The following is a 24,244-nucleotide window of genomic DNA, read 5'->3' as shown; positions in this document are numbered from 1 at the left end:
TGATTTATCAGGTATCAAGGTTTGTCACTGCTAGTCATGAATTCTGGAAGTCTCCACCTCCAAGGGGCTCATTGTATAAACAAAGCGTGGCTTGATTACAGTTGGCAGGAAGAGGAGTGAAGCCATTATTACGTCATAATGGACACCGCTCTCGTAACCCCTTGTTCGCTGAGAATTCAGACGGGGTTATAAAGTATAAAGAACAAAACATCTTGATGATGAACTTCCTGCATCTAGGAGAGGAAGACTTCAACATTTGAAACACGTGAGTTAGTCAGGAATGTTGGGTTTTCACATTAGTTGCCCTTTAAGAGGGAACACAGACAATTCAGATTAGGAAAACTGAATTGTCCTTTCTCTTTACTGATCTAGAATAACAAATGCACATGTGACGCTGCACGATACTTATAACTATAATGTGGCATGTGTTTTTCCAATTTTCCCGAATTGCTGTTAGTATGAAATGTCAGGTCTGAAGTAATATTAGCAAACCATCAGTGACACATGGTTCATATGAGTCACACACTCACATGGTGTTAGTTTGAAGCACGCATTGACTGGGAAGTGAAGCTTGAGTATCCTCCCACACAACTTCGGTTGCCGCGCTGCTAATGCTAGACGTCGACTTGCAGCAAGGCATTAAAAGTGACTAGAAATTAAATAAAAAAAAACTCTGGGACCTCAGGGGGGATGATGCTTACAAAATACCCGTGATTTGAAGCTTTCGTTTTTGTTGCTCTAATTCATAGCGATTGTTTTTTTCTAGTGAGGCACAAATGATTAATGAAGAGAAAAGAAAATTTTTTAATCGAAAGGAATTAAGAATGTGTTGTTAATTACAAGATCTGTGAATCATTGTGTTTCGCTGTCAGCAGCTTGTATGTCTTGTGATGTTGGAGCTGTGTGTAGCAGGATGTGTGTAACTTCCTCCCAGCACCTTGTTAGACCGTCTGGGGAGCGCTGACTAAAAGCCTGAAGAAAGATATATTGCAAGACAGGAGCATGTAGGTACCAGGGGAGGAGATGGAGAGCCTCTGACCATCTTTTTCATATTCAGCCTCAGGTTCAGTTGCAAGAACAGCTGCTTCTTTTTTAAATTAAAGGCATGATCTCCCACCAGGGTTTTATATCGTGGTGAGTAAATATAGAAGTCAACAAGTCAGACTTATATTCGTGAGAACACAAATATGTGATTCTAATGACAGTTGTTCTGGGGTTTTTTTTTCATAAAAACAACCTGATACCCTCTGCACCAGCTCATCCCTCACTGATTTCATTAAGAATTGTAAGAGGATAACTTTTTTTTTGTTGTCCCCTTGTTAACATACTTTTTTTTTTTTACAATTTATGTTTTTTTTGGGTGGGCTGGTGGGATTTATTTCACCCACAAACAGTGAAATCGAAGCATATAGTTTAGTAACTTTAAAATGCTAATTTGAAATGCATTATCATTTATTTTTAATTATTTCTCTTGAGTCATTTAAAAATAATTTATCACTAGCATGAGAGTTGTAACATTGATGGTGAAAAAAAGAAAATGTAACCCATAACAGATTATCAATGTTGGGAACTAATATGTTGCTTTAATGGACTTTTAAGTTGATATTTAACCAACATATTTACATTTTAAAGTGTGCTTAATGTGATTGGTCACACATCAAGGTTTGTGACTTCGCGTCATGAATTACGGAAGTCTCCGCCTTGTATAAACAAAGCGGCATATTACAGCTGACTGGTGGAGAAATGAAGCCATTATTACATTGTAATGGACTTTGCTCTCGTAACCTCTTGTTCGAAGAGATTTTAGATGGTTGGGAATTTTACCAGAATCAGAATTTTTTTATTGATGCCAATTTTTAGTGAAGGGGGTCCACTAATTTGGAAATTTTTACGGTACACTATGCAACGTCAAATGTTAAAAAATTAAAGATTAAAAATAAATGCAATGAACAGTGTATTATAATGTAATTACTTAAAAGCATGAGGGACTTAATGCATCTTGGAGAGGAAGACTTCAACGTTTAAATGAGTCAGTTAGGTTTTCACATTAGTTGCCATTTAAGAATGTAAAACCCTCTAGATGAACTGTAGATAACTATTTAATTAAATATCAATACTATTACCTAAATAATATCTGATATAACAGTGTGTAAACAATCCTCTATACATACAACTTTTGAAATATTTTCTCTCAGAGCTGTTTTAATATTCTTTTGTATGCTTTGATAATAAACATGCCTATTGCAGCTTTAGATGTTTTACATGAATAAATTATTATTATGCTATTGAGTAACTATTCTCTAAAGATGCAGCATATGAACACTAAAACAAACATAAACAAACTCAAACATGAATTATTCGTGTGTTTATTCGCTGACGGCAGATGGGATTATACAATGTTTTGACAGTTGTTGTTTTTTTTATTGTGGTTAGAATATTGGAAATCGTTTATGAGCAAACAGTTGTGTATCGTAAAAAGTGACGCAGCAATTGATCTTTGAAACTACACAAGTGTTATTTACTGAAAGTAAAGTGGCAGGACGTGAGAAGACACTAAAAGCATTCTTGAAACTTCATTTTCTCTATTTTCTTCTTAACTACCGTGAATATTTTACATTTTCAAAAGATATAAATTATGAAAACAGCCTGGAGGGAAAAACAAGGATGAAATTAATTAACAATGTTTGTGTTTGTTTTAATGTTTCTAAATCTCCAGTATTATTATTTTATTTTATTTAATTGTGTAAAACTGTGTTTATTGTAGAACATGGCAGCTGATTAAAACACAATTCCACAACTCTAATACATGTTTTTATTCTGAATAAAACACCATTTAAAAACACAATAACAATTATATTATAAACCATTATGAACAATTATAATTGGTGACATCTCACAAATTATTTATTTAAAATGACTACAGCATAATGCTGGTATTAAACAAAGTTATAAATTAACTGTCTATATTTGTAAATAAATATATAAACTGTCGAATTGTATACTGTGTAGAGTTATTTATTATATGGGATAACAATAGAAACATTTGAATTGGAAAAATAGATGAAAGAAACCATAAAAAATGAAAATTACTATTGATAAAAAAAAAATCTGATGGCTTTTTCATCTGGCGTTTAAACAGGAAGCGTCATTTACAACCACTATTTAAATGGTTATTTTCCACACCAGGTTTCCAAAATAAAAGGCAACTGCTGTCGGTTTGCTTAAAATACAGTATATTTCTGTCTCGCTTTGTGTTCGTGTCTTGGTTCTTAAGCTTTTTTTAAAGCCCAGAATTGTGTGCAAATCCCTCTCTGAGCAGATACAGTAGAGAATAGTTCTATTTTAACCGAGTCAGTTGTTCCCAATTGTTCCGTGCTTTATCAGTCTGCTGTCTCTCCAGGACACTCTGAATCAAAAGGATTTCCTAAATTGGTAAACGCTATTCTGAATTGAGATGTGAACATGCTGGCACACCCATACAGATGTACACGTTTATGAGTGTCGAGCCGCCGCGCCTGTAATGCCGTTCTTTTGTCATGCCGCCACGCTGAGTCCGTGATGTTGACAGCTTGGCAGAACGTGGCAGTGTGAGGAGTGTGGGCGGCGACCAGCCAAAACATTAAGCTCAACCACCATTCTTGGAGACCAGCATGCCTTCATTATTCAGTGGGTATCTATTGAGCATCTGGGACTAAAATATTCATCAATGACGACCTAGTTCCAGGGGTGCTAAGATAGACACTGGGATGTCATCAGGCGTTGTTTCCAGGACCAGATAAGAAGTCGGGGCATGATGCTGGGATGAACACGTATAAGGAATTTAAATTACAAACCCTCAACAACACATAAATATTATGATAATAGTGTCGATTCTCTCCACACCTTTTTGTAACCCGATGAACACGGGCTACCTTTTTGTTTTATGGCTTTGAAAGTGTTAAAAATATTTTTTTTTTATAAAAATGTTCCCTGTATAATAGCATTTTCTTATTTAAATACATATTTAGAATCATTTGGAATTCTACCTTTGATAAGCAGGGAATCAGAAGGAAGCAGAGTTCTAATTTATAAGCAATGATCATCATTCAATGTATTTTACATTATCTATTAAGTTTCACAATTTGTACTTTATGTGTCAAATCTTTCTGGTGGCAACAGGATCCTCAGGAAAGGGTTAATAGTTCATTGCACGTTATTTATTTATTCAATTATATCGCTTTATGAACAAATCTGGTTTGTTATGATTGTTGAAAATTGAATTGAATTAAAGTGCTGTAGTCAAGACCAAACTAACCAATACCAAGACATCATTGAGACTGGATAGTATCGAGACTGACCAACACTATTCATATATATATATATATATATATATATATATATATATATATATATATATTATATATAGTTTAAGAGCCCTGATATATATAAAAGTAAAAGACAAAACTGAACAAAGAGTCTGTATCTTTTTATTTCGCACACAAATTTGTTTCAGAAAGGTATTTAAGGTATTTTCTCTGTCACTCTCAACTGATCTTTAAAAGAAATCTGACAAATAGGCTGTGTAAAAATGCATTCTTTACTGAGACGAGACTGCTAAAAAAGTGGAATTGAGACCAAGACCAATAGAAAGTACTACAACAGTTCCAAGCTTGTTTCAAACTTGTGTTTGGAACTTTAACTTGTCCATCAACCAATTATGGTAAATTTTAATGGATTTAACAATTTTAGTGTTTTTTATTGACTAAATATTGACAAAGAAATTGCTTCATGAGCACTAAAAAAAGGCAAAGACAAAAAGGAATCAATCAATTTAATGTTATCAACAGAAATATATGAAAATGGGAATTTGAATCACGTTCATAACGAGAAATAAAAAACACTATATAAAAGCACTAAAGTGGATCCATCTGAAGTTCTGAGGTATTTTTGTAGCTCTAAAAGTTGAGTCTGTTGTTACCGATCATCAAAAAAGTCATCTCTGCAAAACAAGACCTTGAAATGAACAAAACAGGCCTCTGCTGGGAAAAACAGGAAAACATGGAAGCAAAGGGAAAAAAAAAAATCCTCTGAGGAATACATTATCAGGACGGCAGAGGCTTTTTCGGATAAACCCTTCAGATGCCTTCTGTGTCCTTCTGACTTTCAGCCTGTCTCCAAAGAAACAAGTGTGTGTGCCAAAGAGCATTCATCAAATTAGACCAGTGAGAAAACAATGTGAAAACCCACAGCTCTCCGTTGAGACATGCCGACAGGTTATCACAGCGAAGGTGTCTCTTGCTCTTGAGCAACGGGACAGCAGAGAACAACAGCCTCCCCCCCCACCCCTCTCTCCTCCTCCTCCTCCCTCGCTTTCCTGCACCAGCTTAGAGAAGACGAAAAGCAGACGAACGGGTAGCGTCTTAAGTCAGTGAGGCGTTTAGCTAAGGTAAGATCCTGAGGTAATAAACGACGTCCAGTTGTTATTAAAACTGCTGACGCTGCTGCAGGAAGCGTTCTACAGGCTAGCACGGAGCCAGAGCATCTCATTAGGGAGAACTATTATAAATCCTTGGAGATCGAAAGACACCATGACATAGTGCCAAAGGAAGCATCAGTTTTCCTTTTGGCTGAGTCAGGTTCGGATTGTCATCTCCGATGGCTCAATTATTTTTTTGTTTGACTCAAGGTAACCGCGACTAACCACCGACCACTCAAATAAATATTTCGAAACAATCAACAATCCATTGTGTTATTGAATAAATTGTTGTCTTGTTCTTTTTCTGTATCAAGTATATTTTGCAGTCTGTCTCATCAGTGTCCTCTCTGCTGCCCTGAGCAGGAGAAGATAAATGAGCCGTGCTGTAGGTTCACCATGGTTTCAGCAGTTTACTAGTAGATTAATGATGTCTTGCAAGCCCTGAGCCTCAGCTTAAAGCAGTTTTCGGGGAAAAAAATAAAAAAAATGCCATCATAAAATGAACCGCAGGTACATCTTATATGCTGTTCTTTCTCGCTCTGCTATATAATCCTCCCTTCTTCGGGAAGTTGGAACTACTTTTCCCATCATCACAACCACGATTATCTGTCTGGAAATTCCTCCCTTTTATTTATTAGCACCTTATTTTATCCTGTAGCATTAGGAAAAGATTGGTTTTAAAATGCATAAAGAATTAATCACCACACAACAGAATAGGTTTGGTTTACATTTTTATTAAATTACAAATTGACAGAAATATAAATTAATTTAAATTCCAACATAGTCAATTTATTCGAACAAATGGTAGTAGATTAATATACTGTATGTTACATCCAAGTGCCCAGTTTTGCATGTGTTCAAATTAATGTTGTGGCGCAAAATCCACCCAGAGGATAATACTTTGAAAAAAATTGATTTAAATTAAATGTTAAATCGAACCGCCCCCCAGGACTTCTGAAGAATCTGGATTCGTAAAGTATAGATATATATGTAACTCAGCTTAGTGTAGGACAAAAAGGCAATAAACGTTTTCTTACAAATTTCTTCTGTATTATTGGTGCTACAATAGCATGATGATACTGATTCTGAGTCTTATTGTCTTTGTCTCATTCCAATAAAGGTTTGAAACTAAGTTAGAGGTCTGTATCTCAAATATCAAGCAGGTTACGGCCCGTTTAAATTTGCAGGTCCTCCAAAGTTTTTGGCCTCCTTCTAGCCCTTAGAAGCTTCCACGTAAATTTTTGGGAATATGTCGAGAATGTCAAGGTATGACGCTAGCACCACTTTACGTCAATGCAAGCATGTTAAAGGGAAAATAAAACGGTTAAACCTAAATGACATTGCCTTTGCAGTCTTCATTTCAAATATTTTTTGTGGTTTTGTATCTTAGAAAAATCCTTGGGCAGTGCCGAGTACTTCAGCTAGTATTATACAAAGACACTTTGTCAAGCCTTTAACTCGGACTGTGAATAAAAGGCCAGACGATATTGTCTTTGAAAGGTTATATAAAAAAACGATTGAAAGAATGTTGCAAATATAGATATATTCACGTTTGTTTTGAAAATATTTCGCTGTCCTTCGACGGAGAGCCACAAAGCCACCTGTCAGTTTTCATTACTATGGCTAAATTGAATGGTAAGCCCCTCTCACACTGAACCCTTCATTGTCACGGATGAAAAAGAAACTAGGCATGGGATGAGGACCCCAAAACTGTAATGGTATTGGATTTGAACCAGGTCATGACCACATCAAACAGTTGACCTACACGCTAATCCTGCACGGCAGAGCGACGCCCAGTAACATATGACTTCATCTCAGCTGTAATTCAGAGGCTTATATCTTCTGCACATGAATGAATTAAAGTACAGGCACCAGGGCGACGCTATGATAAGATCACTGATGGATAAGAGGGAAAATTGCCTTATTATTTACTCTTTGCTGTATAGACAAAGATAGTCTTTTGACTTTGCTGCAACACCTCTGTGAAAAGCGTTTTGTATAAAAACAATACATTTTTCCCCAATGAAATATAATTATTGTTTGCGTAAACATTCCCAAAATGCCTGCAGTAAAATCATCAGTAATGTTCTCTAATTCCTACAAAAATAAACACTGTTATACTCTTGTAAGAATAGCACAATTAAAAAGGTACCTGGGGTAATTCATGGATCATTGTTTAGTTGTGCTATGACTCCTTTTACAATATTCCCAGCACAATCTTCAGCACCTGTGGCTGAATAAAAACACAGGTGTGCAGTCGCTGCTGAGAATACGACGCATTAAGACTTTAGCGTGCGTTTGATGAAGATGTTATCCTAATGTGTTAGTGGTCAGTCACTCTTACACTAGTGATGGTGATGATCCAGAGATTTAACACTTCAGTTGTACCTTGGTACAAGAATTATCACCTCCAGAAAAGCACTGGTGCATCACATGCCTCAACCAAGAAGATACAAATATCACAATTTGGTTTACAGTATAGCTGTAAATGTTTTATAATTGTCAACTTTTAATCATGCAAGTCTTGTTTATTAATTATCTCACATGTACAATTGTTGCTTTACAGTACACTGTAAGACAGTGCACCACTTGGCATTGCGCAAATTTAGTACCGTCTCGAATCAAACACTGTCGCTACACACTACACACCAGAAATGATCGGACATGACCCGACAGCTTCTTCTTGTACTTTTTAACGCTGATTGTAACCGGCCCCTCGAACCATATTGCCAACACTTGACAGTGCTTTTCGCCAATTGAAACAAGTTATTAAGTTGTCTTTCATTGTTTTATTATTGTTTTTGTGTTGTTTTGTGGTATTATAAGTGTTTTCTTTTTAGACATTTACGCCGGACGTATCTTCCGCATAGCAACATAGCTCTAGACGTAGCATCATCTACGTCACTAAAATGGCGGCCAGTGAGGTTGGAAAGTGTCCATTGATTCAAACTCAATTTAATGGCCATTTCAATTTCGCAAACTGCTCAGTGTAAAGGCACTTGAGTACCCAAAATATTAAGCGTACATGTAACAGTATAAATAAGGCCTCATTAAACAGCTGTGTAGTAAATAAACTGTATCATGATGTTTTTATTTTGAAAGACCAGTAGATGGTGCTTTGACTTTCTAAATGATGCCAGGTTTCATTGAATTAGTAGAGCCAGAGACACTGTATCATGATACAGAATTGTTACTACACAGCTGTATCATGAGGCCTCATCGACCCGTCACTAATTATCAGCATTCCTAATGGTTACATTACAATAATTGTTTTCATTGCGTTATTTTTTTTCAGCATTTTTCATTTTTTTTTTATGATTACACGTTAATTTCATTGTGAATAAAAATCAATATCCTTCATAATACAATAAACTGTCAAATATCTTAAATTAACTTGAATAAAGCAAGGAAGTATAAGAAAAATGAAAAGGAAAAAGCCTAAAAAGAGACTTTGAAAGAGGAAAGAAGTGAAGGGGAAGTATTGATTTCCCTCCTGTTCTCTCCTAGTGAGTGTCAAAATCTCCCGCCAGGACTGGGGAAAAAAAAGAAGAGAAAAAACAAATCACGAGGCTGAAGTGATGAATGTGGCACACCAGCATCCGGCAGTTTTGCCATCTGGATGGACGACACTGTATATCAGCTTCATGCACAGCAAATTAAATTTACATTTGGAAGGTTTCCCCAGGCCTGTGTCGGCACAGATGCACCACAAAGGGCCCTCCTGTACTCCCCCCGTAATGGCCCTGATCTATCATGTGCAAGTCTGTTATGCAAAGACGACATTTGTCTGTAACACGGTATAGATAGAATGTGGCAGCCACGGAAATCACATTACGTCAGTCCAGAAGATGCAACAGCAGATGACGGCTCTCGTATCGACGGTGATTCAGTTCGCTGGGTTATCCTGATCCATGCTTTAAACAAGGAAAGAAGTCATTGAATAAACATCGTCTTCGTTCTTGGCTCGGCCCATATTCTGGTTCTCGTCAACGTAATGGAAACTAAAAGGTGACTTCAGCGGTTAGTAGCGATGGATAAGCAGTGAAGCGTCGCTCAAGTGTATTGCAACAGCCATTCCTACTAAATAGACGCTCATAATACCAGCAGCCTGGCAGAGTTTGCCATCCTTAACAGAAGCGACCTTTAACAGGGAGGAGAGCTGCTCCACTGGCCTGAAGCAACACTCTCAAACAAGGTGTAATATTTTACAGTATAGCATTTTTTTTTTCCGTCTCTTTTGTTTGCCCTTTCCTAGCAGCGTTAAAGTGTGTGTCCCTGTTGAAATAAAGATTAGACTAAGCTCCAGGTCGTGTTTGAACGTGGCTTATTACTGAGTGTTATTTTAACAACGGCTGATGCTAAATAATCATCCCACCTTTACTGTATTAATCGTTTCTTAAATCTTGGCTCACACATGCCACTATTGAGGCGCTGAATGTTAGAAGGTTAAGTATCATCATAAGCTGCACCATTATCAGCTTTATGATGGGACCTCATTTTGCTATGGATTTTATAACATGCATTAATGTAAATTCAAATATGAGTTGGTGTTTTAAATTATATATATATATATATATATATATATATATATATATATATATACATAAATAGTTTTTTTTTTTATAAAACGTATGTTTTAACCCTACTGTTGTTTCTGGGTCATTGGTCCAGAAACAAATATGTTGATAAATCCTTCAAAAGACTATTGGGTCCAGATGGTAATCTTGAATACCATTAAAACGCTCTTTCTTGTCCCATTATGAACATTTCCTAAAAGTGTAGCACATCTGTACACACACAATTAGAAAGTGTTTTGAATAAGATTCCAGTATCAATTGCCTTCCATAGTGGTTCCTTTTTAAATAATTTCTTCTAGCCAGTTTCTCGGCGGAGAATGAATAACCATGTCCGACAGAATGTGTCTCGCAGCCAAAGATAGTTTCTCCCTGGAATCTCATCTCCTTTGCTATTCTTCATCCATGCCAGCGGGAACATCACTATTGGTACTCGGCAGTAGCCATTGAAGCAGCAAAGTATTTTGTGCCCTAGCCACTCAACTCTGTTCCTCTCTCTTCTTCCCCAGACCACGGACGACTTGCTCGTGGCATCAGCTGAGTGTCCGAGCGATGATGAAGACATTGATCCCTGTGAGCCGAGCTCAGGTGGGTTAGGTTAGTCATCTCTTTTTTTATTCTCTTCTCTGTGTGTCACTAGCGCACCCTCACCAAGGTAACACACAGTATTAAAGGAGCTGATTGGGTTTCGGCTCTAGCGTTTATTCTGGGGAGATATAGCTGCCTGGAGGCTGGCCGTTCCTTCGGTTTGGAAACAGTTTGTTTTCACTGGTTCCACGGCTGAAATTAATCCTAGTATAATAAAATGTACAAACCGTCCAAAGATATAATTGCAATATTCTTATGTAACTCTGCCAACTACAACCGGCTAATAGCTGGAAAAGGGGGGATTTTTCCCCCCTGCATTTGGTTATTATATAATACCAGAGCTCTAGGCTGATGATTTTTTTTCCACACAATTACCAATATAGACGACTAAAAGCACAGGCAGAAACTGACCTATGACCCTGACCTTTGCTCCATTGCCAGTAGTTGAGCAAGTATTAAGATAGTTTAACATACGCTCAGGCATTGAAAAAAAATACAGTTTATCATTTCTTTAGCTGCAATGCGATGATGTTTTACCGCTGCTGTGTTGTATGGGCCTGAGTCAGTTTTGCTCGAGAAAAAGGTTACGTTCCTCCCAATGGTCAAGTGGGCGGAATAACCGACCGAGTCTTTGGAGAATTCTGCATAAGTGGTAGCATTTCTAAATGTATAATAACATTTAAAGGTGCTTGGGGGGAGAGGGATGTATAGATACATCTCAATTTATCCATTTATTTTTGAAACATGTTTCTATTGTGTGTCAGTTTTTTATGTTACGATTAAATCTTGCCCAACCAAACTCATTATATGTGGTCGATGATTAAAGCCAGAGAGAAAAACAGAAACAGAAATAAACCATCTGATTTTCTCGTGTTTGGAACCTTGTGGCCTGGACGAGTCGTGTTGAAATGGTGTGAATTTCTGTTGATTTAATGTTGGCATGTTTATACGTTCAACCAATATGGCAGCCGCTATAAACATCCACCTCATCAGTAGGCAATCTGGGTGATTTTGAGAATGTTTGCACGCTCACGTGAGTCTTTAGGGTCAAAGAACTGCAGTGATTAAATCCTCACAGAGCCGCTACTGTGACTGCAAAGTCTTCAACTGGACTGGAAAAAAAAAGCCATTAAAGGCTGCTTTGTGACTTGTTTCCTCTGCAAGTGCACTTCAATGCGGGCAATTTTCCACCCCGTCTCAGTCACTTCATGATGCTAGAATTGAAGAACTATTATTAAAGTGACTTTCCATTTGATGCTTTTTTAGAAATGAGAGCTCTGAGTCGGTCATGGATTAAAACATGTTATTAATTATGTAATTTAACATATGTCATCTACGGCAGCCAGCCCACCTGTTCATGGTGTTGGCAGCCTGCTTTGCAATATAATAATAGACGTATAATAACTCGACAGATAAATCATAGAAATACGTGAGTGGATGGATCTTATCCATGACAAATAATTGCACAAGTTTGTTGTGTAAAAGATATTCTAAGAAAATGTTTAAAATGTAAATAAGTAGGTTAAAAAGTAACTGAAAGTGTGGGCAGGTTGGTAATATATTTTAAGCAGTGTTTTCCACGGATCGTGGGAAGAAACTGGTTCAAGTTGAGAAGGGACTGAATGGGATGCATCATCAACGTACTGTGCACAGACTTGGATCTGTGGGTGACGATGTAGTCATTCACGCTTCGCGAGGCACAGTCCTTGTCTTCAGCACGCTCCATTAAAGAGGCGTTCATTGTGATATCCACGAAGGTCATCGTTATAGCTGATAAAGAAGAACTTCCATTAGTTCTTAACTGTAAGACACTTTGCAGATCTTCATTTTTTTTCATTGTTATGTGCAGATATTGAAAATTGTTCAAGTATCTTAAAATGTCCGGATAAACTAAATAACCTCTATGTAAAACATTCATTCTCTTCAAAGTCCTTCTTAACCCTTACGTTATCTCAGGGTCGAGGTGACTCGAAGGCCTAAAAACAAATTAGTAATTGTTTCTGGGTCAAGATGTAATACAGAAATACATATGCAGTGGTGGAGGTCGTTCACCCTGACACAAAAGGGATAAAACATTTACATTTGTTTTTGGGACTTAGGGTCACCTTGACCCTGAGACAACACAAGGATTTATACAGTCCTCTGCTAACAGAGAGTAATTTCTTTCCACACAACAATTCTGAAAACAATGCAGTACACCTTGAAAAGTCTCTATGTGGCTTTGTAATGGTCTCGATTGTGGTACATGTGCATGAAAGTTGTTACAAATAACTTTTATATCTCCAACTAAAGGTTAGATCTCACCTAACAACCCTGAACAGTTGTAATTGAACTTCAACGTGACAGACTATTACGATATTGCGCGTACAGCAGTTGTTAGAAGCCATTAAAAGTGATTCACAAAACCTCCAGAATATTGCTGGATACAGACGGAATTCCCGATCATCGCCAAATTTACTCTTCCCATACTTGTCCCATTGAACAAAAATAAAAAACATCCACACAGAACTTTTCAAGTTGTGTTTTTCAAACAGATATACACGATAATGCTGAAAATCACGTGTTAAGAAAAACGGGAAAGGTTGGTTAGGCAGAGCTTTGACGTCTTGGTTTTCCAAACACTGCAATTCTGTCATTGCATAGTAAAAATTAAGAACTATTTCATTGTAGGGACTAGTGTTCAGTTGTTGTTTTCTTCATCTTCCTCTAAATGTAAGCAGTTAAAAACATCATAATACCGCCATGGAGCTCGTCTGTATGTCCATCAATGTTTACTATGGAGGTATTTGGATGTTTTTAACTGTGTCTTTTTGGTTGAAGATGAAGACAACTGAGCTCCTGTCGCTACATTAAAATAGACTTACTTTTTTACCTATAACTGCCTATTAAGAACAAATGACTCAGAAAATAATCCCAACCCATTGCGATTTTTCCGACATCTTTGCGACTTCACCAAAGTCTTCATCCTAATGAAAGATTCCATCTGCTTATTATTAACAGCACAAACTTTAATTCTTAGTTGAGTTTAGTAATTAAAAATGCCATCAAAATACTAAAAACAATTAAATCAATACTTCGTCCAGATGTGCAGTTGATCTGCATGTGGTCATGAATCCCCCACCAAATTAATGTGTACCCAACAGCTATCATATAACCGGCTCCTCTCGCTTCCTGTAACTCTCCTCTCGCTGTGCAAAATTAGCAGTATCACTTTTAGCCACAGTTTCTCTCTTCCTCTAATTCTGGCTCACTGGCTGCTCAATAAAGCGATAGTCCCTCCGGGCAGCATCACAATAGGTACTTCTAGTGTACATCTGCTGTCTCCATCAATTTTCATACACAGAAGATCGGTCAGTGTTCTTATTCACACCAGCAGATAGCGTTATGATATTTCCTTTGACAAGGACATCTGCCAAAACATCAGCCCTGAGCACACAATGCTCGGGGAGTCCCAGAGCAAAGCTTCCTTTCTGCATTCGGCGAGGGGGATTCGACACCGGAGATTCAGACTCTCGGGGTGGCGGATGTCTTACACTGTAGCCTGATACATATCTACATTCAGGAGCATTTACGCTCTCTGCCAAACACCTAACGAATTGCTTACAGTGTTGCGAGCAAACTGATCCAGATCCACTGATAAGGAACTACTTACTCAGATTACTGTCCGGCAGCCTCCGTTTAATGACACGTATAATAAATCACGTTGACACTCTTAGATGTCTCGCAAAGTTTATTACCAAGTTTCCTGGATATGACATTGTTAGAAAGCGATTTACGAAACCAAGGTCGTTTGTAGATCAAACCACAAATCATGAATTCCCAACTATCAGAGGCTTCCATCAGTTACATAGTGACACCAACTGGCTTTACTATCTTATTTTTCGGCTTTATTCCTCTTTCCCCTGACACGTTGAAACTCCATTGGTGGCGGCAGAGGCTTATTACCCGGCAACGCTGAGATTCGATCATGCTACATTAAATCCCACCCATAGCTCTGAATACCAGTAATGCACACACTATTATGTTACATCACATCTGATCCATGAAAGGAGGCCGGCTCAGGACAGCATGGGCACAGATCCCAAGATCTTAGCTAGAAAGAGATGAGTGAACACGTGCGGTACACGTTGAACATAAACAAAAGGACTTATCTGGATTTTTTTTTTTTTAGCTATTTTGTCTTTAGCACATTTTATCTCTGACTTGCAAATCTGAAGTTAGCATGAGGGACAGTTTTAAATCTTCTAATTATGTAGTTAACATTTTTCTGTTAACTTAAATATCTGAATAAAATATTAACCGATTAAAGATTAAAATTTCCATTATAGATGGCGGTTTCTGCACTATTTTCCTTTGTTTTGAACAACTTTTATAATGAAGCATCACATGATTTTTTAATTGATAGCGCCACCTACTGAACTCTAAACAACATGACAAAGCTTCATGAAGCTTCATTAGCAGGTCACTACAACTATGGTGTTGAAATCGTTTTTTAAAAACATTTTAGACGAACCAATGAAACTGTTTGAAGAGGACAAAATATATAGTTTTGCACAGAACCTGAAGATTCTATTAACTAGTGGATGAAGCAAAGCTTCGAAATAGTGTCTTATTTGTTGTGAGGCCTCAAAAGCAATAGGTTATGTTGATTTAAATACTTCAAGAAGCATCATTAGGCGACCACTATCTATTACTTCTACCAATGGACTTTGAGAGAATGAGGCTAATATAATCTTCGGGATGGAAAGGCAACAGTTCCTTCAACAGGCACAGACATATGGACAAAATATTCATGCACACTTTACCTCAATATCTCATTCTTGTTTCAGACCAAACTAATGGATTAAAAAGGCATATTCTCTTACACAAAAACTTCCATTCATCCATTTCATGAGACATCCTTAAGTGGAAAGTGATACACCATCGAAGTGTTTGAATCATGTTTTAATGTGACTGGAATATTCTACAAAATTATTGCTACATATATATATAAATAACTGGGAAAAAATCTTACATTATATGATTGCAACCTGTCACAGTACGCTAGAGTGGCAGAACTGAAGTCTTACTTGCCTCAGGTAGAGCACCAGTGATGACCAATCCATGCCTCCACTTTTCCACTGAAGATTAGACTATCCAACTTCTCTCCAAACATCACTTTCAAATAGGCTGTTTGGAGCCAAAAGAGGATTTCACACTCGCTGTCAGTCTCACTCTTCGCTAATCCCAGTGTATTTATATTTTCAATTACTTTGCCTTCTCCTGCCGCACGTCTTTTTAGATGCTCTGACATTGATGTGAACACAATGAGTGTGTCTATAGAAGGAAGACAAGATCAAGGCAGAACTGGTGCAGGGCCGATGATTGAACAACTTAAATTAAATAAATACAATTTTAATAATTGATGAATTAATACAGGAATTGTTGTCTGAGTAGATCATCTTGAAAAAAGTGAGTTTATTAATATGATATTTGGCAAACAAGTTTGCTTGTTAAAATATATACTTTCAATCTTTTTGCCTTAATAAAGACAAATTATGATACCCAGAGAGCAACTTTTCTTTTTTTTCAGTCTGGAATTTTGGAGAGGAAAGCAATGAGACTTCACACATCTTTGAATGTTCGCAGAACATTTTGTGTGTTATTGCTTTTGGAGAAAACACAGGGCACATTGTGTCAATGTCAGATCACGTCCATAACTAATCTTGGTCATCAGGGACACTATTTTTAAAACTCAGTGTTTTCTTTTTTTTTTAATGGTTGTGTACAATTACATTTTAATGAAAAATTCATTAGTTGGGGGAAAAAAAAGAAAAATATGTATTTGTACAATGTATCGTTCCAATTATAGAATACTGTATATTTAACATATTTCCAGAGCTAATACAAACAAACGACCTGTAAAGATTTTGATTATACATTAATAAACTCGGAAAAAGGCCAATATTGTTAAATATCCTCATAATTAAGAAAAAAATATATATAACATGTAACAATTAATTGTAATTAAACCAAATCCAATCATATTTGAATTATTTGATATTAGCAACTTGTTGCTAATAGATTCTTGCAACTGTTTTTCAAGTATCTATTGTTTTTGGATACTGTTGAAATTTTAGGAGACCACATTTAAAATTAAATATAGTAATTTACACCCTAACCTTACTTTCAGCACTCTCAGTTCTCCATCATCCAGCATCAGCATTAGGAGAGAACCATTGGAGAGTCATGCACACTCGCTGCCATCAGGCAAACTTCCAGCGTGTCACAAGTACAGAATGGCTTCCATCACTTCCAGAAGACACTAAGATAATTAAAGAGAGACGTGGGATTGAATTAGTATTTCTGACTCGAGAGGATGTGATGCACTGACCTGTCTCGGGGCTGATCCATTTCTATATGACAGCTTATGATTATGGTTGGATATGTGAACTAAGGAAATAGAATAACACTAATCTACTTGCAATGTCTCACTGAGCTTGACAGCTAAGCCCGGGATCAGCAGCTACACCTTCTTCATCTCATGAAATGCTTGATGCCGTTCTCTTAATTGACTGTCGGAGTGTACCCTGCTATTATCTTTTCTACCGTTCTCCACAGATTAGTATACTCCACTGAAGGAGGTCAGCTACACCTCAATGCAATACATCCCCTGTGTTTGTTAATCGACCACTCAGACCACGACTGGTTTCACCAATTACCTAATAAATGGACCATCTTGCCAGAGACAAGGTCTCTATTGGGAATCATTTAATTAGAAAACGATAGCCGCTGGTGCTGGACCGTTTCTGGGAAGCCTTTTCATATAAATAAAACAAACAAATACTGACTCAAGTCAATGTGCCATGTGCACACACATATCTCACATTACACAACCCTTGAGGCAGCTAATCATTTTGACATTAAAAGTACCTAAACATACAATTTTGGTCTAAAGGTTTCCAACATCTGAGTAGTAATGGGTTGATAAGACCTCATGAAACAGATGTGTAGTGAACACAGTGTGGTATATTGGACAGTAGATGGCTAAAGATTGTAAACCAATTGCCATCTGGTGGCCTTTGACAACGAAAACATGTATCATGAAGAACAACAACGAAAATGTATCATGATACAGGATCTTCATTTTAAAAGGAAAGTAGATAAGCAAAGATAATAAAGCAGTGATTGCCATATAGTGTTGTTCTTTTTAACATTAAGGTTACTACTACACAGATATATCATGAGGCTTCATCAACCCATCACTTACTACCATGTCTAATAGACAAATTTATATTTAATTTTGACCTCATACCAATACAGCATAAATGCTCTAACAATTGCAGTGGGTGGTAGTAGTCCTAAATAGGGATTGGATGATGAAGTTTCATGAAACAATGTGCTATTACTAGATCTCAGCAGATGGTCCATTTGGTTTAAAAATGATGCAAGGTTTTATTAGAATAGGTAGAGCAGAGAGTGCAATCTAGTGAGCTCTGAATATAAAAACTCATTTAGCTTCGCCAGGCCGTCAGTGTGTTTTTTACTAGTTTCATGAAATTTGGTCATTAGCAAATGTAGCTCAGATATGGTCAATACTTTATTGCTGACGTCTCAACCTGCTGTCTGGTGTTAATTGTTAACAGTAACCGATGAGTCAGAATGGATTGATTCGGAAAAAAAGCGTCTGCTTGATCCATCCGACATGGCTAATTGAATTTTTAACGCTGGGTCAATACAGCTGAAAATGAAAAAATATGAAGAAATGTACATTATTTATTCATTTTAAAATGAAACTCTCACGCAATTTCTACACTCTGAACTCTCGACCCTGAAAACAGGAAACATAGCAAACGTGAAAGAGTCCGACCTATGTTTCCCGCACTGGTTCACTGGAGCAACATCAGCCATTGACTTTTGCCCAAAAGGGGAGAGCATTCTTCACACCTGTCCACGAGGATAAGTGGGCTTGTCACAGGCAGAGCTAATCTGTTACAACGTTCAGTCACAGTCAATCCCCCGGTGGTTCCCTCAGCTTGTCCTTGAATGTCTGCTGGCACAGAAAGCTTCCTCGGGCTTCTGATCAGCCGAAACACGGTGGGAAGCATGACAATGAGCATGACACCCCTTTCCAGGGAGGGGGCTTAAAACATTTGCCCTCTTGAAAAATGGTTTACTTTGAGAGCATAAAAATGATGAATACAAATATAACTGGAGGGGACTGTGGTACACAAGTTAATACAATACTTTCGTACATGATTAATATGTAGTTTTTGGATTGTGATGTATACATACAAACATCTGGACATCTGAAGTCTATTCATACTAATTGACTTTTCAGACTGATGGATTACTGAAATATCTACATTTAAAAAAGCTTCATAACTTTTTTTTAAGCTGCCTCAGATACTTATATATATACAGTAAATTGCAGTGTTCCAGTATATATATATATGCAAGTTTCTTCAATTTTGTCAGATAATTCTAACACCACCTCCAAATAAATATGTTTATTTGCTAATTTCGTCAGTCCTCTGACACCATACTATGCGTGTGGAATGTCTTTTTAAAACAATGTTATTAATATCTCATAAACATATTTTGGTGATGATGGTTCAGCTACATGAAATCTATCGCCTATAGGCAATTACAGAGGTTCATTATTTATAACTATGAAACCATAAAATGAAAAAGCAAAAATAAATAAATAACAATTTTGTTTTAAATTAGGATAAGTATATTTCTAACCTTCCAAAGTCCTTTTTAAACCACTTGAAAATGTTTTGTCCCGGCCCAGTGCAGAGGGCTTTCATTTCTAACTGTGAGAATCGAGTATTTCCCAAGTTCAACACAGACTGCTTTAGCAGAAGTGATGACTACTACAAAAGCTTCCAGCAAGCTGTGCCAGGAGGGCTGAATAATATCAGGGGGCTGACGTGTTTTCAGCTCCATTGAATGGCATCATTTCAAAATAGAAGCAGGGACAGCCTTTGGCTAAATTTGCTGAGTCAAAAAATGAATAGTCCTTAAGAATTACTCTTCGCTACTGTCATCCAGCTTTTACATGGTCCAGACATGCATTCGGTTCATTCATGACTGTGCTCCGAGGCATCTAATGAAACATAATGGCACGTGAGCTATAAACTGTAAATCTATGAATCATTAACGCAGACTTTGTGTCTGATTTGCCGGTGAATTGAGCAAATCTCTGTGAGCATCATCCGTCATCATCCACCTAAAGCATCACTGCTCCTTCTACGTCCCGGGTGAAAAATTAGCCACTATTAGCATGAATTAAACACCTCTGGCTGCAGACATGAAGCTGCACTAACTCCTGTGTCTTCACTGAGATTTAAAACTCTCATTAAATCAATGCAGAGGTAATTATTCTACCAGAAACAGACCTTTCGTTTTCTCGACTTAATGTAAGACAGTCAACATTTTCATTAAGCTACTGTACAAGTGGAAATAAATTGAGATGAATCATTAGAATTACGTGTTTAATGTTGGTGATAAATATTTTTTTATCTTAATAGAAACCTTCAATGAAGAGAGATTACTGTGAGGTGTTTTAGGAAAACATAGTGTATTGATCTGGAAAAGAAGAGCTAATGTGTTTTTAACTCATTAACTAAGAGAGAAGTGATTGACAGCTGAGGTCGCCTTTGGCAAAGTTGAACAAAGGCATCTATTGATCCTCTACTTAAGATCCTTAGCCATGTTAAAAGGCGAGTGGAGCGCTGTCACTAGCTGACATGGAAATCCATCACATGACTGACACACATCCCACTCACCTTCACGTCCTTCTCCACTTCATGAGTTTCTAATGACTCTCTAGAGCTCATTAAAGTGGAACAGAAATGTGCAGGCTGGATGAAAGCATGAGTCACATTTTAACTTGTAACCTGTTTTTTTAAACGCAATTTATGTTCCCTGAACATAAGTGTCTTTAGAATCCCCTTTAATTTTTTTTTTACTAATGAAAGAATAAACAAAGATTGTGATTGAAATTGTTGAATTGCTGGGATCAGTTTTTCCTTAATCAACTATAGTCTAACTTCAACTGTATAGTGTCTTGAGATAACTTTGTTATGATAAGACACTTTAAATAAAATTGAATTTAATTGAATAACATGTTGTGACTTATTCAAGACTTAAAATGTGTAAAGACTAGTGATGGGTTGATGAGGTGTCATGAAACCTCTGATGAGCTATCACAATATAGACGACACTTCACTTGACAAATAACCTTTACTTACTTACACTCTTAGTTTGGAAATGATGCCAGATTTCGTTGAATGACTGGATTAGAGTCAACTATTTTAAAGCAAAGTGCCATCTGGTGGCAAAATTAAGGCACTGTGTCATGATACATATTGAGCTGTTTCATGACTCTCTATTAACTAGTTAACTTTGTTCAAAATCAAATCTCATTACTTTTGATGAGTTTATGTGGCCTCATGAAAGAACTGTGAAGTGAAGACACTGTATTGTGAAACAGTGTCTTCATTTTGAAAAGGCCACTAGATACGTTTAAAAATGATTCCAGGTTTCATTGAATAATTAAAGCAAAATATTATAAAGAGGCCATCTAGAGCCCTTCAAAGAGGACACTGTATCTACAAAGCTGTATCACAAGGCCTCATAGACACCATCGGTACTTTATTAAAAGAAAATGGTGAAAAAGCAAAATTTGATTGAGATAAATTTAAATTAAAAAAGTAAGGCCACATATTTAGACAAGAGTCATATTCCACGTTCTCTCATCAATAATGAAGTGTTTCATGCATATGATGATTTTTTTTTTTTTAACACCTGGTCAGATTAAAGTGGAAACCAACTGTCCACTCTACAAGTTCTTCACCAATACAGTATGTGTAAAAAGTACCCTTATTATGTATCTTGGTTTTCGCAGCTAACCCCACCGGAGCTGGTCCAAAAAGCTACCCAGGCACGTCGGAGGTGTTTCGTGAGTCCAGCAGCACCACTGGAATGGTGGTTGGCATCGTAGCCGCGGCGGCGCTTTGCATCCTCATCCTGCTGTACGCCATGTACAAATATCGAAACAGAGACGAGGGCTCTTACCATGTGGACGAAAGCCGCAACTACATCAGCAACTCGGCACAGTCGAACGGCACCGTGGTGAAGGAGAAACCCGTCAACACGAACGCGAAGACCATGAGCAAGAGCAAGAAGAACAAGGACAAGGAATATTATGTGTGATTGTCAGAGTATTGGTCTTTGCTAGACCGACTTGAACTTTTTATTAAATGACAAATCAGGATATTTGTGTGTACAGTATAATAACAAATTTCAACCTTGTTTGGTCATTTCCTTTTCTAAAAGATGACGCTGCAGATGAAGAAGTACTTTCCGGAGACTTATCAAGAGACGGTTGGATAAATGTCTGGCTACTTGACCGAAGGTGACGAAACAAACTGTACAACCTGCCTCGGGCTGAAAATGATGTTTGTTTCTGGCAAACACTGGAGCACAGATGCAATTGCAAACATACATCAACATTTAAAACTCAGTGGTTTAATTTACGTTGCCTGTGTCTGTGCGGTAAAACCCTTTTTATTATTGAAAAAAAAAAAAAAAAACGACAACGCATTGATAAACAAATATGCCAAACATTTACATGAATTAAATGCAGCGAGAACAGAGTGGGGGGAAAAAAAACGTGATGGAAGTCCAACAAACCAGCCAAAGTACTCACCCTGGAGGCAAGCGACGAACGCGACAGTTGTCTGACAGACAGAGCAGCTTTTGTGAAATGATTTTTGATTGAAGACATTATTCCAAGATGATGAGAGAGTCCTACGTGCCAGCACGACATCTGGAGGCCTTCGTTTTCACATGAACTGAAAGAGCAAAAGAGTTTACTCTACAGTCTTGATGTGTCAGCAGCCATGCACGCGGAAATATCTTATAACAGTACATATGTTTATAAACAGTAAGACCACATCTATATGTGTTTTCTGGACTGTGAAAAAGTGGTGTTTTATAGCCTGTTGTATAAAAGATGCAAACTATACCTGCTCCTCAACCGTTTTGGAATAAAAAAAACTCTAAAAGGACAAAAAGAAGACATACGTGTTGCTAAGTGTTGCTAGGCATAGATTTTATGAACACATCTGCATTATTTTTCTTCCGCAAACTTGATTCCCCCTGTTTTTACATGTGTTCGTTTTCATACAGATACTGAAATAAACCAGACCAGAGTAGCCGAACCTTAATCCCAAACAAACCCGGAGTTGTGAACGGAGAGGCATGATGTGAGGATTTCTTTTACAGATAAAAAAAAAACAACTGCCTTTCTGAGTGACGACCTATACAGGCGATGAAATGATTAAAGACTACAACCACTGTCAGTTGAGTGATGTGGCCGATGTACAACTGGGAAAAAAAGTGGCGGAAAAAGACTCCATTTCAACTGTTCTGTGTTTGTTCCGTCATTCTGTCAGTCAATTCTGCCCTCCAGAGAACTGTACTTGGAATGAATATGAGGAAAATGACCATAAACTATAAATAATGCTTATAAATCCTCACTGTCTGGGTCCTCATTGATATCTGCTTCATTTTGTTCATTGTGCCCTTGAAATGTTTTTTGGTCACAAGTGGCCTTGCATTGGTGACTTTTATTTTTGTTTGTTTTGACATTAAATTGTGGGGAATTATTTTTGATAAGGAAATAGGAAAATTACTATGGTACGAGCTGTTTTTGGTACAAAAGAGAAATGAAAAGAAAACAAAAAAACAAGGGATACATTTTAACCTAAATTGGACCATAATTTTATCCCCAAAAAATAAAAAAATTATTGGAACATTTCAAAGAGGCAAAAGAGCATGTGTGTTGCTGAAATTGAGAACTAATGAGAAGATAATGCGATAAATCATAAAACACCCACCCACTATGTCAGCTATCAAGCTTATTCGTTTAGAAAGAAAAACTTTATTTCAAGAGGTCATCAACGTTTAACTGACTGTGTGTATGTGTGTTTGTTAGAAGACCAACCAAAAGGATGAATGAGCAAGATTCACTAACTATTAAAAAAAAAAAAAATTAGAGCCATTTTTAATAAACTCTAGAGGGTCTTTTATGGGGTTTTTTCTGTGATGGTGAGATTCAGCACAAACTCAAACAACTTCTTTGTGCCTACTGTACATATCGGTCAAGCAAATTCTGTAACTACGGTTTGATTTTGGTTGAGCTTATAGCTCAAAGTAATATTTCAAATGCTTAAAAAATATTCAAGTGTAAATTCAATAAGTAAAGGGCAATTATATTTGGCTAGAATATGGGAACAGCTTGGAAATAAGCAGATACGAAAGGGTCTGGGCTCTCTCCTGATTTTCTAGTTCAGTTCATTCCCAAGGGGATGTCAAAGGTTCATATGCATATTGTGCATATGGGTGTCGTGGGAACGAGACATTCTCGTTTCAAAATAGTTGTTTTTTTAATTAACTTTTATCAAACTTAGTAGCTGGTATCATTGGAGTGCTGAAGCAGCCGTCTCTGGCCTGCGTAATATCATTAAAAGCATTTGAACTCTCTCTGTGTCTGAGTGTTTATTCTGACGTGTGAACGTTTGTCCCAGTGATGCATGTTATAGTGAGGAATTCCAATTCACTAATTATTATTCAT

At 37.1% G+C, this 24,244-nt stretch overlaps 1 protein-coding gene across 13 annotated transcripts in view; it reads left to right on the top strand.

The window, feature by feature from the left end:
* LOC148069397 (neurexin-1a-like) overlaps nucleotides 1-23,141 on the top strand; it is a 250,064-nt gene extending 226,923 nt beyond the window's left edge. For 9 of the 13 annotated variants that reach the window (XM_087802393.1, XM_087802398.1, XM_087802394.1 and 6 more), the window contains 2 exons: nucleotides 10,539-10,626; nucleotides 21,512-23,141. In XM_087802393.1, coding sequence (XP_087658519.1) covers nucleotides 10,539-10,626; nucleotides 21,512-21,819 — 396 coding nt within the window. In that variant the 3' untranslated portion in view covers nucleotides 21,820-23,141. The remainder of the gene's footprint in view (nucleotides 1-10,538; nucleotides 10,627-21,511) is intronic. The other 4 variants (XM_087802401.1, XM_087802397.1, XM_087802392.1 and 1 more) reach the window with 1 other exon arrangement.
* The last annotated feature ends 1,103 nt before the right edge of the window (nucleotides 23,142-24,244 follow it).

This window comes from Callionymus lyra, chromosome 11, assembly GCF_982586985.1.
Source record: "Callionymus lyra chromosome 11, fCalLyr1.hap1.1, whole genome shotgun sequence".
NCBI lineage: Eukaryota > Metazoa > Chordata > Actinopteri > Syngnathiformes > Callionymidae > Callionymus > Callionymus lyra.
Note: the sequence above shows the minus strand (reverse complement) of the source record. Positions and strands in the feature narration are given on the sequence as shown.